The sequence below is a fragment of the Mixophyes fleayi genome, chromosome 9, assembly GCF_038048845.1.
Source record: "Mixophyes fleayi isolate aMixFle1 chromosome 9, aMixFle1.hap1, whole genome shotgun sequence".
Classification (NCBI taxonomy): domain Eukaryota; kingdom Metazoa; phylum Chordata; class Amphibia; order Anura; family Limnodynastidae; genus Mixophyes; species Mixophyes fleayi.
Window position 1 is genome coordinate 111,155,457 of NC_134410.1, and position 19,413 is coordinate 111,174,869.

Genomic DNA, 19,413 nt, shown 5'->3' on the forward strand with positions numbered 1-19,413 from the left:
CTACACTTTTATACACATTCGCACAAACATATACAGTTGTAAATAGTACACATTAATTGTAGTTGCAACACATAGTCATTTATGTCGAAATATAGTAGTATTCACTAGTTGAAACTGGAGTCTTGGCGGGAAGAACGGAGCACATCCCCTGGAGAGATGACCCACACCTTTTGATTCTTTAGTTTGAACTAGCCTATGATTTGCAACCCCTTGGACCTTCCTGAAGCCTGGACCAATAGAAGCAAGCCACACCATCTGCATTGTTTTACTGTATCTCTGTTTGTATATAAGCAGGAGCTTTTCAACTAGTGTTCAGTCATCTTGACTTCAGACTTCAGACCTGAATGACTGTTCACTGGATCCAGAGCGCCTGCGATAAGTAACGGCTGTACTTATTATTATTTCGCTTGAATTATTCTGCTACTTTTTGAGAATAAATATTTGTGTGTTGGAAACACAAATCGAAATTCGACAATCATTATTGGATAGCGACAAAACGTGCTTAACAGTGCCTTGAGCTGATTCTCACTGACCTGAAAGTGTGTGGTGAGAGTGTAAGATTGGAGAGGAGGAGTGAAAGTGGAAGGGAGGAGGTGAGTAAATTGGAAAGTAGAAGCACAGCAGGTTGATGGACAGAACATGAAGGTAGGTCAGAGATAGACAGTGTCGGACTGGGGCAAGAAGGGCCCACCAGGGGACTGCAACGCTAGGGGCCCACCAGAGGGGGTGTGGCCAACTATCATAGAGGCGAGACCAGACACTAGAGGGGGAGTGGTCAGCCCACGAAAGACAGCTAGCACCATAGTGTACTATATAAAGAATGCAGTGTGTATATAAGGAGTACACAGTCTTGACCTGCCCCTTAGATTGGCCAGAGCAGTCACCAAAAATAGGGATTGTCCCACTAGACCAGGCTTAGCTAACCTGTGGCACTCCAGGTGTTGTAAAACTACAAGCCCCTGCATGCTTTGCCAATATATAGCAGCTTATTGCTGGAAGGGTATGCTGGGACTTGTATTTTCACAACACATGGAGTGCCACATGTTATTCAAGCCTGCACTAGACTCAAAACATTTGACAGACTGTCCTACCTGTTCTTGTCACTTTTACCAACTGTGGCTGCTAGTTTCTTTAGTTGTGGCTTGTCTGGATCCTGGAATGTTGGGGACCTATTTGGAAAAAATAATGGGTACATTTAGAAAATTCCAGCCAGCCCCGGCATTAAATCAATAGGACCCACAATTAATACTTAGGCCTTCCTCCAGCCCCAACATTAAAGTAATAGTATTCCCAGACAGCCCCTGCAATAAATTAATCGAATTTATGATGGCATAAATATAGCTATTTCCAGCAACTGTCACTACCATTAAATAATGTATATTCACATTTAATAAATAGACCTAATGCTCCTCAAACTCAGCCCCACATTCAATTAATAGCCCCCCAAACCCCCCCATCTTAAATTAATAGTACCCACTATAAAATTAAATTGCCCCACCTTCATCCTACAAACAAAATAGCACCCATTATTTAGCCACCACCTACCACACACACATTACATTGCCGCAAGCACACTGCCATCACACACACATTACTGTGCCCCTTCATCACCATGCTGTGCCTTCTTAAGATCACACTGCGCCCTTCATGTTGCTTTTGCCTCCCCTTTCTCCTGGCGCCCCTTCATCATCCTGTGCCACGCTGCTTTGGCTCCCCATCACCCTGTGCCATGCTGCCTTGGCCCTCCTTTCACACTCTGCCATGCCGCTTTGGCCCCCCTTGCACACTCTGCAATGCTGTCTATGCTCCCCGTTTTCACACTCTCGCATGCTGTCTGTGGTCCTCATTTTCACACTCTGCCATGCTGTCTGTGGTCCCCCTTTTCACTCTCTGCCATGCTCCCCCTTTTCATTTTCTGCCATGCTTTCCCCTTTCACTCTCTGCCATGCTCCCCCTTCACTCTGCCCCCCCCCCCTTTCACTCTCTGCCATGCTCCCCCTTCACTCTGCCATGCTCCCCCTTCATTCTGCAGTGCTCCCTTTTCACTCTGCCATGCTCCCCCTTGCTTCCGTGCCTTCACTTAACTTTTGTATTGGCTTCTCTTCTTCTCTTCTGTCTTCTTCCCGACTCCTCTCTGTGGCACTCTTCACTGAACATCGTGCGTGATGACGTCACACCCGACATTCAGTGTGAACGGAGCAGAGAGGAGTCGGTGAGCGCCTGCGGTCACGTGAGTATTCTTTTTTCTTTTTTTACGTTTTCCGCTCCTCCCACCAACGAAGTGGGGGGTGATCAGGTCGGGGCCTACCGGGGGATAGCAAAGGCCAGATGGCCCAGTCCGACCCTGGAGATTGAGGATAGTAAGGGAGAGGGGGAGAAAATGATAGTGAGGGCAAGAAAGGTTTGAAAACAAAATTAGGACGGCTATAGGCTGAGACTGTCAGTGGACTGTGTTCTCTCCTGCTGCTGGTTTCTTGTCTGGATCCTGGAATGTTGGGGCTTGTTTGGAAAATGTATAGGTACATGAAATATGGAAAGCCAAGCAATAAGTGAACACAGTACATAACACAGATCCCGCAGTAGATAATACATACATCCAATCTTCGAACCGGCCCATATTACCCTTAATTTTGAGAATGAAAAAAACAGACCAAAAATTACCTTGGCACATCCACATCACTCATCCTAAAATGCCCCTCACTTGCTTCAAAATTTAATCACATGGCTCACAGACCTCCCACATGCCCTAATATAGCCCCGCATATCCTCAGACCCCCACTTCCACAAAACACATCCCCATACACTCCCAAAGTCCTCAGATCCCACATGCATTTCAATACTCCCCATGCCACTCAGACCGTCACACATGCCCCAACATGTCCCTGAGACCTCCCTGCATGCTCTTCAGACCTCAGCACATGCCTCCCTGACTTCCCCAAAATACCCAAGACCTCTCCAATGCCCATCAGACCTCCCCACATTCCATCAGACCTCCACATGCCCATTTAATGGTCTGAGAGTTCCATACATGCCCCCCAGACCTCCCCTCATGTCCCTTACATATCCATCAGACTTCCACACCTGTCAACAGATCTCCTATGCTCTTTATATGCACATCAGACCTCCCCACATGCTCCCCAGACCTCTCACCATGCCCCACTGGCCATCAGACCTCAACACATCCCCCTGAAGAGTTTAATCCATGCCCTCCAGACCTCCCCTCATGTCTCTAACATGCCCATCAGACATCCCCACATTCATCAGACCACCCTTACACCTGTGCCCCCATGATCCAATGATGGCTGCCCTGCATAGCCATGTGGATAATTTTGTTTGGAAGAAAGGGTGGGTGGAGCCAGGGTTGGATGAAAGCTGCTATTTGTTCAGTGTGTAAACCACCATAAACAGAAATGACTAGAGTACTATGCTTATCACCCCTAGCAGTCCCCTTTCCCTCAAAGCTAGTCGTGCTTACTGCTACCTGGCTGCCCCCAGGTCTTGTGCATAAATTAGATGTGCTTGTGGTATGTGTAACATCACAGGGGACAGATGATTGTAAAACTCTTCAAGCATGATATCCTAATTTACTAAATTGTTTTTCTTACTTTCCTTCCATGGCATGAATATACCACCAAAATCCAAGTACCCCCACCTCACCCCACTCTACATCTCCCATTTATATCATTCTGATTCAGAACACTATATACACCCTCTAGGCCCCTGCACCATCTAGAACCCCACTGTGCCATTGTTCTTTTTCCTCCTATTGTCTCTCATCACCCCTCCCTTTACAATCGCTCACTAAATTCATTAATTAATTTGTAATTGTGTAATCTGTTCATCCCCCTATGCGCTGCACTGTGGAAACTTTGTTGCTCCTTATAAATAAAATATTATAAAAGTGCATTATTGTATACTAATTTTATATATAGCTAGCTAACTTGTGAATTATTTATTTAAGTAGCTATGGGTTTTTACATGATGAAATATGATGTTTTATTATATTTGTAATATACATTTTTATGAAGTGAAGTTATCCTCTTATATTGCCATGAGATCAGGGTACATACTCCATCTCTTTGGATAAACAGGGCACTTTTTCACATAGCAGCCATAAAAAGTCACAGCAGTCCAATGTTATGGTATAACTAGCCTCCACTATGAAAAACAAAATAAAACCACAAAATAAATCCTAGCCTGTCTGGCTCTAACTAATACATAGAGAATTCCTCTCTAAGTGTAGAAGGATCTAGGGGTATATTTACTAAACTGCGGGTTTGAAAAAGTGGAGATGTTGCCTATAGCAACCAATCAGATTCTAGCTGTCATTTTGTAGAATGTACTAAATAAATGAAAGCTAGGAACTGATTGGTTGCTATAGGCAACATCTCCACTTTTCCAAACCTGCAGTTTAGTAAATCTAGCCCCTAATGTCCAACTCACAAACAAACAGTCCAGTTTAGTTCACTTACAAACAAATAGCAGTTGTTTCTCCCTATTGAGGATTCCAGCATCTTTCCTCAGATATTCAGACAGACTCGCTGAGAAAACTGATCCCCCTGGGCACTGGCCAATCACGCACAGCTTCTCTGTTCCCATTTCTATGACCTGAAAAGTATCCGAGATTCTGAGTCGACCACTCATAGCGGGCATCACCTGCAAGGACTGCTTGCTTCCGGTCAACAATCATCGGCATCTCACTGCAATAAATGGGAGTGGGTGAAGGAATAAATCAGGATACATTTTGTAGGGACATCTATTAACTGTTGCCATATTCATCCCAAAATGCCAATAGAATACTTATCAAATAGTAACCTCTGTCTCCTTTATACATACATTCATGCTACGTCACTATAATAGCAGGAGAAAGAAAACAAGGAAAGAACATTGGGAACATGGAAGGAAGGAGTGAGGGAAAAAGATTGATGATGGAGGGAGGTTATGAAGGGCTTTGGGAATCAACCTGCCAGACAAAGCAATACCGCCAGTTAGTACGAAGAGGGGGACAGGCGTCAAAATCTATAGTCCAAGGGAACAAAGTGCTTCTGTAGTTGCTGGAGGTGTTGTGTATTATACTTGTTACGTGTTCCATACTGTAGATTTGCCATACAATGTTGAGTGTAGAAGTAGGTCAATCTGTATTTTTCCAGTGATTTGACCCTTGGCTGCATTTAAAGTATTCCGGATCAATATTTTTATGGCTTCAGTGTACCTGGACAGTGTCTAGATAGTTAGCAGTATCAGAGGGATGTTGTAAGTTGGACAAACATTAATGTACTAATAAGACGGTGGGTTTCAGTCCAAAAAGGAATTTTTTTGGGCAACTCTACCAGATGTAAGACAAGGCACTCTTCTGGCCATAGGACTTTCAGGAAATTTTGGAAGTGCTTGAATAGATACTGGTCAAGACCCCTATATAAAAATGAATATGAATTCTCCTTGACGTGCACAGATATTCAGCTATATTGTGACCACTTTTCAGGGACTGGTGTCTCTTGTGTTCTTCTCCAATCTTTTATCAGCTGAATGTACAGTAATAATTGGTATATTGTTAATATCAATCCTTTAGAATTCAGCCAATGGCGGGAGAGTGCTTCTAGTGTGGAGGATCACATGATCCTACCTCTGTTGTGTGTATTCACAAGTAGAAGTGTCTAATTTGAAGGTATTCAAAGGGAGTGCCAAGAGCAGGGCTCAGAAAATTTGGGAAATAAATATTTGAAAGAATTTTATGTCATGCTGAGTCCAGTGAGGCCAGGTACAAAGGCCAGATTACTCCATAGCGGGGTTATCAGGGGGTGGTTATAGTGTAAGCGGTAATCCTGAGTGCAGTGGTTCCACATCGATATTAAGAAAGCCACAGTGGGTGTCTGTTACAGGCCTACCTTTAGGTTTAATTCACAAGAGTCAGTAGGTGGAATGCAGATTGATCACATTGTGGCAAGGGTAGGCTGCCATACATTACAAATAAAAGTTAATCTCCCTTGGCATCCTTTCTCATCCGATAATGTAATATTGCCATGTACTGCTGTACATTCCTCAACATACACCCATGAGGACAATTTTCACCTGGGTTATCAGGGCACCCAATCACCAGAAGGCACCCCGAGAAGTTGACCGTTGGCTCAAGACTTTGCAAGAGTACCTCCGCCTAATGGTCGGCCATGTTGTGCCAGAAGTGCTGAAAAGTGATTTTCTCACAAATAGACACTCATGGGTTAAATGTTTCAGGATATCCTTTATTTCCTGACAAATGGGTGCCCTTTATTCTATGCTACATTCAGCTAGACGTCCTGGAGCCACTCAACGGAAGGCGCTGTCTGCAACCCGAAGACTTGGGGAAGGCTCAGTTGCCGCCCTCCTTGATGAAAGTACCCAAACCAGCAGGGAAGCCTTTACTGAAGCTAACTCTTCTGAAGCCAAACAAGGCCAGGTGTAAGAGTCTAAAAGGGAGAACTCAGTGTTCTACTTTGGGACAGGCTGACTTGGGGTTACAGCTCTTATTGGACTAGTCCAGAATCATGCCAATGTGTGGATTTTAAAGTGTCTGCGGATCTTGTGTACCTGCCAAAAGTAGGAGGACATCAGACTTGGTCCCTGCCCGGCTGGCAGAGGAGTGAACAGTGGGGCTCATTGAGTTGTATAATAAGCTACTTGTGCAATAACTACTTCTGGCTTTTTTAAACCGCATTTATTCCTGTTTTATTGTAAATATATACAGTGTCACTCACTGGACCGTGAGTGCCTCTGCTCTTGTGCGTGGTTCTCTCTCCTTCCTGCCGGCGTCTGTCCTGAGCCGCGGCCGTACGCCATCTTGATTGGACTGCGCATGTGCAGGATCCCTGAACTCTTATGACCTTGCTTTTAACTTAATTGGTGGATCAATCACCTCTCCCTATTTAAGGCACCTGTGGCCTTTGTATCGTTGCCTGATCTTGATTCTCACTCCCTGTGAGTCTCTGAAGGTGTTTCCTGTGTCCTGCTCGTGTCTTCAGTTTCCTGCTGGATTACCTGCTCTGCTCATCGGCGGTTCCCATATCCGCTACAGACTCCTAGCTCTCCTGCTCGTGTCTTCTGCTTCCTGCCTGGATTACCTGCTCTGCTCATCGGCGGTTCCCTTACCCGCTACAGACTTCTAGCTCTCCTGCTCGTGTCTTCTGCTTCCTGCTGGATTACCTGCTCTACTCACTGGCGGTTCCCATACCCGCTACAGCCTCCCAGCTCTCCTGCTATGTCTGCACCGGGACAAGCCTCTCTACTCAGCAGCGGTATGCATACTTGTTATTGACTATTAGCTGTTATCCTGCATATCTGCTTTCGACAAGTTTCTCTACTCAGCAGCGGTATACATACCCGCTATAGACTATTAGCTGTTATCCTGCATATCTGTTTGGACAAGCTTCTCTGCTCTCCAGCTGTATACATACAGCCATAGACTATTACTATTACTCTACTTATCCGCACCTGGACAAGTCCTCACCTCCTCGCAGTGGTACAACTTGCTATCCGCAGACCACTGACTTCCCCGCTACCTACCTGCACCTGAACAAGTCTTCCCATCACAGCAGTGGTACAACTTGCTATCCGCAGACCACTGACTCCTCCGCTACCTACCTGCACCTGGACAAGTATTCCCATCACAGCAGTGGTACAACTTGCTATCCGCAGACCACTGACTCCTCCGCTACCTACCTGCACCTGGACAAGTCTTCCCATCACAGCAGTGGTATAACTTGCTATCCGCAGACCACTGACTCTCCCGTTACCTTCCTTCACCTATTCACGTCCGCTCTGCTCTTCTTGGTTGATACCTGCCTCTGCACTATTGTTGCAAGTCGCTGACTTTCCTACAATTATAGCTGCGAGTCGCTGACTCCTATCTACTCCATTGACATTCTCTCTCCACCTGCTGTTGTATAACGTTCCTACTATTCACCCTACTGCCCAGAGGATCGCTGTGGAAACCCCGCCCCTCTGGTAAGCATTATCATCTGGTGAATCCTGGGTAGAACTCCTAGTGCCCGTGACATACAGTATATATTTTTATATAAAAAAGTACACTTCTACTTTGCCTAAGTGATTACAGTCCCAAGATGGCACTGACTGTCCTCAGTTAGCACATTCGGCTGCCTATGAACAAAGCAGCTAACCTGAGCTGCAAAGGAACTTAACATAAACCCGGTTTTCCTGACACAGGTTTGCTTCATTAACCATTCAGACTGTAGGGTGTAGATTTACTAAAGCTTCTAAAAAGGAAAAGTCGAGGTGTTGTCCAAAGCAACCAACCAATCAGATTCTAGCTATCAATTGTCTAGTACATTCTAGAACATAATAGCTGAGATCTGATTGGTTGCTATGGGTAACACCTCCACTTTTCACTTTAGAAGGTGCTAGTATACACACTGAACCATATGTATTGCAAGCTTGTGAGAAGGGCCCTCTTACCACTTTGTTTGTTTTTTAATAGCCAGTATTGCTTTATTACTGTGTTGGTCCCCAACTATAAAGCTCTACGGAGAATGTTGGTGCTATATAAATGTTAATAACAAGTTAACCCGTGCATGATACTCATGCATTCTAGTCAAATCAAGCTACTTAAGGTGTTAAAAGGGTTCTTGTCATGCATTTGGGCCATAGCCCAGGCCTCCTCAGGGGAAGAGCGTTACTTCCCGGCGTAAGCGCCCTTTTTTAACGTGGTTTTGTCCACATGTCACCACCTCATCATTCTTCTCCATCACCTCATCCTTCATTTTCATCGCCACATCTATCCAGATGTCTATCCAGACACAGGGATCTCTCTCAGCGGTCCTGAGTATCACACTCCTCTCACTCTGTCACCCCCGGAAACCACCAACCACTCCCCACTGTCACCCCCGGCAACCACCAACCACTCCCAACTGTCACTTCTCCTTTAAGAAATATATATATTTTTTTTTTAAATCTTTATAAACATTTTTAACAATTAACAAATTAAATTAACAAATTAAAAACATCTTAGTATACCAAATTTCAGCCCTTTCTGAATTTTTTTTTCCACACACACTAAGAATTTAGTAGGTCAGTGTATAACTCCGCCCAGCAGGTGGCGCTGCAGCTTGGTTTTATTTTTTACACACACACACACAGACAGACAGACTAACACACGCCACTAGACATTTATATTATAGAAAAGAGGATTGTTGTACTTATGTTAATTCTCTATCTCCATCATCCACTCTGGGGGACACTGCTACCATGGGGTTGTCTGAGGGCACATGGAGTTGGCACTTAAATAGTTAATAATTAAACTTGCTGCTGACTCCTCCCCTCTGCAACCCCATAAACCTCAGTAATACTAAAGTCCCAAGAAACAAGGGCACAAATCTAATCAAAACAGTAGAATAGCAAAAGGGAGGGAATGCAGTGTCCCCCAGATGGACTCGGAGAAAGACATTTAACATAAGATCCTCTTTTCTCCATCATCCACTCTGGGGGACACTGCTACCATGGAGACCTTCTAAAGTAGCCTCTTAAGGGTGAAAATGATCTGGTCTATCAGCCCATAAAACATTTCGGCCAAAATTGGTGTCCGAAGACGCAAAAATGTTGAACTGGTAAAAACGTGTAAAGGTATGAACAGAGGACCAGGTAGCTGCCCTACACAGCTGATCCGCAGAAGCCCCATGACAAGCAGCCCAGGACGCCCCCACCGCACGGGTAGAGTGTGCCGTGAGAACCCGATGCTCAGGCCGATTCATACTCATATAGGCATGCCTAATCACAGGCCTAATCCAACGAGCAATAGTTTGCTTGGTGGCTGGCCATTCTCTCCTAGAGGAATCATAAAGTACATAAGAAAATCAATTCCCCGACAAGCAGAAGTCCTTTCCACATATACCTTCAAAGCTCTGACCACGTCCAGACCAACTGAAGAAGAAGGCCCAGAAAAGGACACTCCTTCCCGAAAGGCCGGAACCACTATCTTCTGGTTTATATGGATATCTGAAACCACCTTTGGCAAAAAAGAAGGAACGGTCCTGAGGACCGCTCTATCTTTGCAAACCAAACTCGTGTTGGCCAATTTGGCATCACTAGAATCACTGGATGACAACCCATCCTTACTGTTCGTAGCACCCGAGGAATCATTGGGATTGGAGGATGAAAGATATCCTAGCCGGAAATCCCACTTCACTGACATCACATGCACCACCGCAGCCAGAGGATCTCTGGTCCGTGCGCAAAACCTTGGCACCTGATGGTTGTACCTGGATGCCATCAAATCCAGATCTGGAAGACCCCATCTCTGGACCAGCTGCTGAAAGACCTGCGGGTATAGAGACCATTCTCCCGGGAGGATTGCATGTCTGCTTAGATAATCTGCTTCCCAGTTGGCTACCACTGGAATGAAAACAGCGGAAATCGCTGGGACCCAGGTCTCTGCCCAAGACAGGATCTGTTCCACCACCTGCATCGCTCCTGCACTTTTTGTTCCTCCTTGACGATTTACGTACGCTACTGCTGTGGCGTTCTCTGACTGCATACGATCCGGCTTTCCTTGAAGGATTGCGCTCCCTGAAGGCCTAGCAACATGGCTCATAATTCGAGAATATTGATCGGCAGAAGAGCTTCCATGCTGGACCAAAGCCCCTGCAGTTGGAGATGGAGAACCACTGCTCCCCAGCCTCGCACACTGGCATCCATAGTCACTAGGACTTAATCCAAGAGAGCAAAGGACCTGCCTAACTTCAGATGATCCCGAATGAGCCACCAACCCAGGGAATTGCGAGTCCTTCTGGAAAGGTGGATTCCTTGAGACTCCAGATGCAGAGGTGATCCCAAACATTGACTCAAAAGATTCCATTGCAAGGCACGTGAGTGGAACCGACCATAGGGGAGAGTTTCGAATGCTGACATTATCAATTCCAGAACCCGCATGCCCAACTCTATGGAAGGACGCGGATGATCCAGGAGCAGCTGAACAGAGTTCTGAATTGAGCAAACTTTTTTTTCCGGAAGGATCGTGCCCATCAAAAGTCCCAAAAACACCATCCTTTGTGAGCGTTCCAAATTAGATTTTGGATAATTGATTATCCACCCGTTCCGTGTCAGAAAACCCAGGAAGAGAGCAAGATGTCGAGACAGGAGCAGACCCAAGGAAGCTTTGATGAGCAAATGGTCCAGGTATGGAACTACATTTACTCCTTGGGTATGTAAACCTGACGCCATAACGACCATATTCTTTGTAAATACCCTAGGAGCAGTGGAAAGACCGACGGGAAAAGCCCGAAATTGATAATAAGAACTCCCTACGGTGAAACGAAGCAGAGACTGATGTCCCTCCCAAATAGAAACATGCAGGTACGCGTCACGAATGTCTATAGACGCCAGGAACTCTAGGGGTTCCAACCTGTTGATCACCGAGCGAATCGACTCCATACAAAACTTGGTTACCCGAAGGTGAAGATTGAGACTTTTGAGATTCAGTATTCGGCCAAAATGAACTGTCCTTCTTGGGTACCAAAAACAGGTTTGAGTAAAAACCCATGCCCTTCTGATCTTTCGGCTGCAAATGACGCCGGCAGAAAGAAGGGAAGCAGCCGACTGGAGTATCGCCCTTCTCTTAATTAAATTGCGAAGCAACGGAGCTTGGAAGAAACGTTGAGGAGTAGGACCCATGATGTTTATGAAATAACCTCTGGATATTATTCCCAAGATCCAAACATCCTTGGTGGACACTGATCTCTGAATAACTGAAGGCGACCCCCCACCCTCGCAGTCGCGAGGAGAGGTGGAATCCCTTCATGTGGAAGTCTTGTCTGAGATCTTGGAAGATGGACACCTCTTAGAATAGGAACCTCTTCCTTTCTGAGATTGTCCCCTCAGAGCGAGCAGTTTGCCTCTAATTGAAGACTGCTCTTTGAGGCCGAGTTACCACGAAATGACTGCCGAAAGGAACCAAAATGAGGAATCCTGGGTTTCGAAGAGTTCACAGGCAGAAAAGAGCTCTTACCTCCGGTAGTCTGACTGATCATGTTATCTAATTCAGGACTGAAGAGGACCAACCCTAAAAAAGGTAAAGCCTCTAAGGACCTCTTAGACTCCAAGTCGGCATTCCACGAACGAAGCCAAAGCGTTCTCTTAGCTGCCATTGCAGAACACCGAAAAAGAAATGGAAGCCACATTCTGGGCCGCCTCATAGAGATAGCCAGAGGCCTCTTTTAAGTGAAGAGCCACGGGAAGTAATTCTGATTCCTGCAAACCTGTAACTAATTGGTTAGCCCAAGACTCCATAGCTCTTGCCACCCACGCGGAAGCAAACAAGGGTCTAAAGGCTGTGCCAGCCGCAAGGAAAATGTTCCTAAGGAACCCTTCTAATCTTCGAACTTCAGGATCCTGAAGAACCGCTGCATCAGGAACCTGTAGAGTAGTATGACGGGCTAACCTTGCCACCGGGGGATCCACTCTGGGTAACTGTTCCCAATGAGCTACATCCCAATGAGCTACATCCTGATCCTGCAGAGGATAGAGCATTGAATACCTATGAGGAACTGAAAACTTCTTATGCAGTTGCTTCCACGCAGACTCTGCAATTTCCGTAAGCTTTGCTGACGCTGGAAAAAAGACAGTTCTGGGTCTACTGCATTTAAACAAACCCTGAACAGGAAGGACCTGATCTTCCTCCACCCGGTCAAGAGTTTGACGCACAGCTAACACCAAACCCTGGTTCCTGGAATTGTCATCCCAGCCACCTAAATGTACAGAATATGAATCTTCCCCTACCTCACCTTCCTCTACAGACGAGTCAGAAAGTAACAAAGGATTAGAAAAGCGGGAACGTTTGGCTCTAGGACTCAAACGTGCAGAGGAGTCTAAGAAACTGTTCAAACGGTCCAAACGCTTTCCAAAAGCGGATGACCACACGGGTTCAGGCTGAGAGACCTGAGACGGAGAAGGCTGGGCCTGTGATAAGTCGCCCCCTGAACCATCTGCAGTCCCGGAAATAACCACCTCCCCAGAAGTAGCAGAAGCAGATCCAGTATTTACAGTAATCGAAGCAGAATTAGTTTCTGCCTGTCTATTGATAAGTTGGGTGAGCATAGAAACAGACTGCGCCAAAGAGGAAACCCACACCGGCTCCTCCACCACAGCGAAAGGACCACTCCGGGCCGGCACACCCTGGTCTCCCGCTTCACACAGTGCACAAACAGCCCCCTGGTCCAGCTGTCCCAACGGCAGCTTTGCGGAACAGTTAGAACAGGAATAAAACTTAACACGGACACCCTTCCCCTTATCAGACATTGTAAATACAATTTTTTCAAATACAAATTTTCTCAAATACCTCCTATTTACTCTTTATTATTTTTTTAAATTAGAAAGAAATACAGTATAATGAAATAAACTCTGTTAGTGACACACCACAGAAAATAGTCTCAATTACAAGCTTTGACCCAGATTACCCACTCCCAAGACATCAAGGAAGGGGATATAAAACTGTAATACCAGTCTGGTATAAATACCCTCAAAAACAGAGGACAGAGTAGAAGCTCTTGAAACAAATAAAATAATGCTAATATATATCCCCTATGGGGTACTTAGCTGACACTTGGAGGACTTATTTGAGAGGAATTTGAGAGTAGAAGCCAGCAGCAGCAAAACTCTCTGAGGTGCCCCTGAAGACCAATCTGCGATCAGAGGAAAAGGCGTGAACATCTCCCGCCTCGAAGCATACTACGGACAGCCGGACAGTCTCACATTCACTCCCCGCTGTCTTATGGCTCCTGCACACACAGAAGGAGCCTCCCTGGGCACACTCTTCATCACTGCCCACTCGGGAATATATCCCGCTCGGACCGCCTCTCCTCTGGCTCTGTGAGATCCAACCCCCCCCCCCTCCACCTCAGCGGGGGACTTGGTATCTCCTAATATTTCAGGTCCTCGAACGGAGTGCTGCGCTCTCTGCCTCTTCTTTTTCTCTTTCTCTTTTTTTTTTTTTAGGAGAAAAATGGAACATTGCTCCATTGGTGACCTATGAGGAAAAAAATGTTAATAAACACTTATCCCCACCTACACTCACCACAAAAAGTACTAAAGAAAAATAATAAAATATAAACTAAACAGCAAGTACTGCCAAGCAGTACTACACACAGCCCAAATCCTTGGGCACTTAAACATTACTGAGGTCTATGGGGTTGCAGAGGGGAGGAGTCAGCAGCAAGTTTAGTTATTAACTATTTAAGTGCCAACTCCAAGCGCCCTCAGACAACCCCATGGTAGCAGAGTCCACCCGAGTGGATGATGGAGAAAAATAAATATGCATGGTGTGATAGTATGTTAAGAGATGAATGACACCTAACCTCCCCTCCCATTTGGATAGATGCATTCTGACCTTGTGTTTTGTGCCCTAATAAATTTAGAAAGTGCTCTTTGATGGCAAGTGGGAAAAGTTTGCAGCAATTAGTTGACTTTTAAGCTTTTGTTGCAACTTCAGTGGAATGTTATTTATTTGTATTATGATCTCCTCAATGTACAGCTCTAGGTAATATGTTGGCGCATTATAAATAAAGGATAATAATAATAATTATACATAGCACTGTAGATTTAGTGGCGCTCTAAAAGTCTGATTTAGAATTGAATTTAAAGATGCAGCATTTGCGTATGAGCAAATATGCTTCTGCAAAGCTGTGTTTCCATGTCTGTATCTTGAGTTACACATATCTTGCATATGTCACAGTTAGATGTGTCCGGAGCAGAGATGGATCAATCATCATCATCAACTCCAAAACTTGCACCCATTTATGTAGGCGCAAAATATATGTCTCCTAGCTAACGTTTTTTAAGATATGTGCAACTCTATATAAGATGCATCATAAAATGGCGAATTTATTGTACTTCCCTAATTTACTGTACTACACACTGACACCCCTGATCCACCACTCCAAGCGCAGCTTTAAGTACGGATGCAAGTTGTGTGCATGCTCTGCGTGTCAATTGTGCAATAGGACGCAACTTTACATCGAGCAAATGCGATTAAATGCAACTTTAAGTGAGACTATGGCGATAAAGTCAATGTGTCGTGTTTGTCTATTCATTTTCTCTTCTATATAAAACATGGATATAAAGACTCATATTGTACAGTGTGTGGACTTGTCTTTCCTTTTTTGTCATTCGTTGTGATCATTATTTTTTCTGTTTCTGCAAAAGATTTGATTTCAAAAGGCCTTCTAACTGACTTATTCTTTGTACTGACAGCTGTTACTGCAGATTGCCTGTGTTTGCTTAGGTATTCTGCCCATTGCCATCACTACAATACAAACACACTTACAACATAGTCAGAGGAATTGACATTTTGCAAGCACCTGAAGCAGTAGAAAAGTTATCCAGCCAAGTGAAGGTCAGGACCTACTCAGAGCAAACCACTGGGCAATACAGTAGTTCTAGAACACAGGCTGGTTTCTGTGGAGTTCTACACTGTGTAAAATAGACACTTGAGATTTCCCTACATGCCAGTTAAAACTGGTTTCTTTTCTTTGCCCATACAAGAAGTGATTGTACCAACCAAACACTAGACCCACGCTGCAAATGTCAGCAGGAACCTGAACTTCTTGTTGTGTGAAGGGGAAAAAAATTACAAAAATACATTGTGCAATAGGTAACACAATGATTACAGATCCAGTACTTATACAGATCTGGCATTAAAATACTATTTAAACAATTAAAACTACCTGTTATTACTTTATGAAACAGACCTAACAAAAAGAACAGACTGATCATTGTCCTTTTAAGAACTTCAAAAGCCCCAGGCAACTGCTTAAGGGAGGCCTGAATTCTTTAGTTTGTCCAAAACAATATTCTATTGCCGGTGATGTGGTACGTGGACATCACCGTGTTGTCGGCTATACAGATTACCGGCAAATATGGTAGGAATCTCCGTTCATGTTTCTCCGCAGCTCTATGGGGTGCGAGAAAAAAATGATTGGAGATTCCTGCCATAACATTGGTGCGAGGTGTCTCTGTGAACGTGATTTTCCCCTAAATGTAATCTTTTTCATCTCCTCTTCAACACTTGTTTCTCTGCTTGGGATCGCTGCCTTGCTGTTTGATCAAATTGTCCTTCAAGTGCAACTGACAGACAATTGGCCTGCTTCCGCTTCCTGATGCTGAAGCAGAATAGCATCTATTAACCATGAGATTATCACAAGGTTACAATTGTTGAGTGACGTGTTTGTAAATCGAACGCTCTAAGATGAGTTTGACATTGAAAGAAAATAAAGAGCTTATGGGGTAAATGTATTAACATGCGGGTTCTTCAACACCCGCGAGTTCAGCGACTTCGGCGATTAAATTTAAAGCGGCGCTGCATTGTAAAGGGAAGTTTCCCTTTACAATGCAGCGCCGCTTTAAATTTAATCGCCGAATATGCTGAACTCGCAGGTGTTGAAGAACCCGGAGCTTCATACATTTACCCCCATGTCTTCATTTCGTTTGTTCAGTTTCACGTATTCTGTCCAAAGTATAGTTTTGCTATTGACCACCTTACAATTGACATACCTTCTCTACCCAAAGAAGTGGTATCTTACATTTTTCTCTCTCTACCCCTCATCCCATCCAATATACCACTCACTACCTTGTAGATGACATTAATTTTACCCTACTTGTTACACTTATGTTGTAGCTTAAATTATTAAGGAAATGAATCACTAAGGGTTCTATGTATTAGTCAGACAGTGCCGATCAATACGCATCGCTGCAAATTGCAGTTGTGCATATTTAAGCACCGCTGAAATTTACCATGCCAGGGCTACTCAGGGAGCCCTGCGAAGTTACCCCTCTAGTGAGAACTATTTTTCCTATTTACCGGTGGCTTAGCGCTGCTGGTGAATGGAGGAAGCACATAGTACTTCCACAATGAGGGATCCAGCGAAGATGGGGAGGCTTCAACTGGATCCCATAGACAATGACAGGTAACACCATCCTGAGATGGCATTACCTTTCTGCAAAATGCAAAGCTTTTCAAAGCTTGATGCATTGCAGAACTTCGCAGTCCCCATATTAATCTATGGGGTCTGCATTAAAGGACGTTAAGTGGATTCTGGCAGGATAAATCTTTGATTTCTCCTGTCAAAAAGCCTTCATACATTTTGCAATTGCCATTTTACGGAGAAAGCTGCTTTTTTTCTCCATTTTAATGGCTGATCGCAGATTAATACATAGACTTCTATGTCCATTTTACCATGGCATAGAAATGCTTAGTGGCAGCGCAAATAGGAGTGGTGCACAAGCACCCACAGTGCTAACTCCTATGGCTAGGGAGGCCTATTTGTCACACTCCTTCCCTGCAGAGCTGTATGACATTTGTATAAACACAAGTCCATCTTTTTTTTTTTTCTTATAATAAACCTTCTCTGCCATTGGTGAGGAATGTACATCTGTTAAGACAAGTAATGGACAACTGCACCAAGTGGAAAGCTGTGAAATCTTCAGCAACAGTTGGAGGGTGTGTGTCAACCTGTGAACTATTAAAAGACTCAAGTGGCTGAATGTATGTACTCTGATTACTGGTAAAAATAGCTGTGCAGTTAGGAATATTTTTCTTTCATCTCTGGATGAGCTCATTATTTTGCAACCCAAATGAGTAATAACAATGAAAATTGTTGACATGAAATGTGAAAATAGATGTGATCCTTTTTGCCTGTCTCCATGGCAACAGTGAAGACAACCACTATGCATAGCACACACTGAAAGCTCTCTCGATCGAGGTGATAGGCGTTCGATTTTTACATCCTGATCAGCCTGAGTTCGGCGATCTCTGGTGGTCACGTGGGTTAGTGCAGACGAGGGGAACATGGCTGCGCGCAGCTCGGATTCACGTGGTCTGTTTTATGAAGCGGTGCGGGCGGTGCTGGGGAGCTGGCCGGTGCTGCAGGTGACGATTAAATCTGACGTTGTCATCATCATGGAGTTCAGAGGCGCCAAGTATTCCAACACCACGGACATAGACTCAGTGATCTTAGTTTTACTGTCCGCGTTGTTGGGATGTTTGTTTATACTTTAAACTATAGGACTATCATCAGTATAGTCCATGTTGTCAGTGAGGGTTATTTATGAATGTTGCCTAAAGGATATATCTGCTCTAGGATCGTAGCAATCAATATGGTATTTCCTCCCATTGTGTCATTACTAGACAGATACAAGCTAGTTGCTGATTGGCTGTTGGGGTTTTAGTTTATATTTGCACCTTTGGGCAATGTTGGTGGGAATCAAACTCATTACCCCAGTGCTGTGAGCAGAGGTGCTAACCACAGAGCCACAGTAATGCCCTACGAATATATTTGTGTCCCTCATTTTGAAGATGTGTCATTTGGGATTTTTATATATCATCATCACCATTTATTTATATAGCGCCACTGACTCCGCAGCGCTGTACAGAGAACTCGCTCGCATCAGTCCCTGCCCCATAGGAGCTTACAGTCTAAATTCCCATAATATAGACACTCACAGACAGAGAGTGTTAGACTAGGGTCAATTTTGATAGCAGCCAATTAATCTACCAGTATGTTTTTGGAGTGTGGGAGGAAACCGGAGGAAACCCACGCAAACACGGGGAGAACGTACAAACTCCACACGGATAAGGCCATGGTTGGGGATTGAACTCGTGACCCCAGTGCTGTGAGGCAGAAGTGCTAACCACTTAGCCACCATGCAGCAGACTATAGCTGTGGTGGAAGGCACACTGCCAACAAGTTAGAATGTCATGATGGGACTTGTAGTTCCACAACAACAACAACAAAGCTACAAAGTGCCCCCACCTGGTATAGATTGAATTTCTGTGGACAATAAGCACAGATTCACCTGTGCAATAGCAAAAGGTCACTGGAATCTGTTTTCAAATGTTGGCATATAGTCTAGTTATTTGTGATTTACACCTATACGTACGTATTGCATCATTGCTATTTATTCCTAATTTGAAGGGACTGTCTTATGTTTACAAGATTTTTTTTCTGGAAATGTCCTTATTTTGCTTGCCTCACTAACTGACTTCTGAAAGTTAGCTTCTTATTCATTCATTTAACAAAAACAAACTGTTTATTAAATTTGGATCACAGATTTCACAGTGGAAATTCACAGAGTGACAGTCCCTTACATAAAGCCCATTTACATTTAGCCTGGTCAGCAAGGTTTTTGCAATTGGAACAGGTGGCAAAGTAGGCACAGGAGGTATTCATGACATGGAGAGTGTCATCTATCTGATCGATCATTATCAGTAAACATGTCATGATTGGGATTGTATTTGAAACTGATGGTATGGTGCCAAGGTTTTTGGAGCACCTACATCACTGAATGTCACTCATTCAGTGTTTTCATTTTCCTTACAGCACCTGCCTCCTCCTTCTCATTGGCTGCTGTGCTCCCAATCACTGACATTTAGGTGCAGCA

At 44.5% G+C, this 19,413-nt stretch overlaps 1 protein-coding gene across 2 annotated transcripts in view; it reads left to right on the forward strand.

Annotated features, from left to right (window-relative positions):
* Positions 1-19,413, forward strand: part of TSR2 (TSR2 ribosome maturation factor) — a 32,822-nt gene that overhangs the window by 2,756 nt on the left and 10,653 nt on the right. Inside the window, exon 1 of one of the 2 annotated variants that reach the window (XM_075184923.1) lies at positions 17,783-17,902. The exons of the other annotated variant lie outside the window; for it this stretch is intronic. Within the exon in view, the coding sequence (XP_075041024.1) occupies positions 17,822-17,902 (81 nt within the window). The 5' untranslated portion in view covers positions 17,783-17,821. Of the gene's footprint in view, positions 1-17,782; positions 17,903-19,413 lie in introns of those variants that run through there. 2 annotated transcript variants of the gene reach the window in all.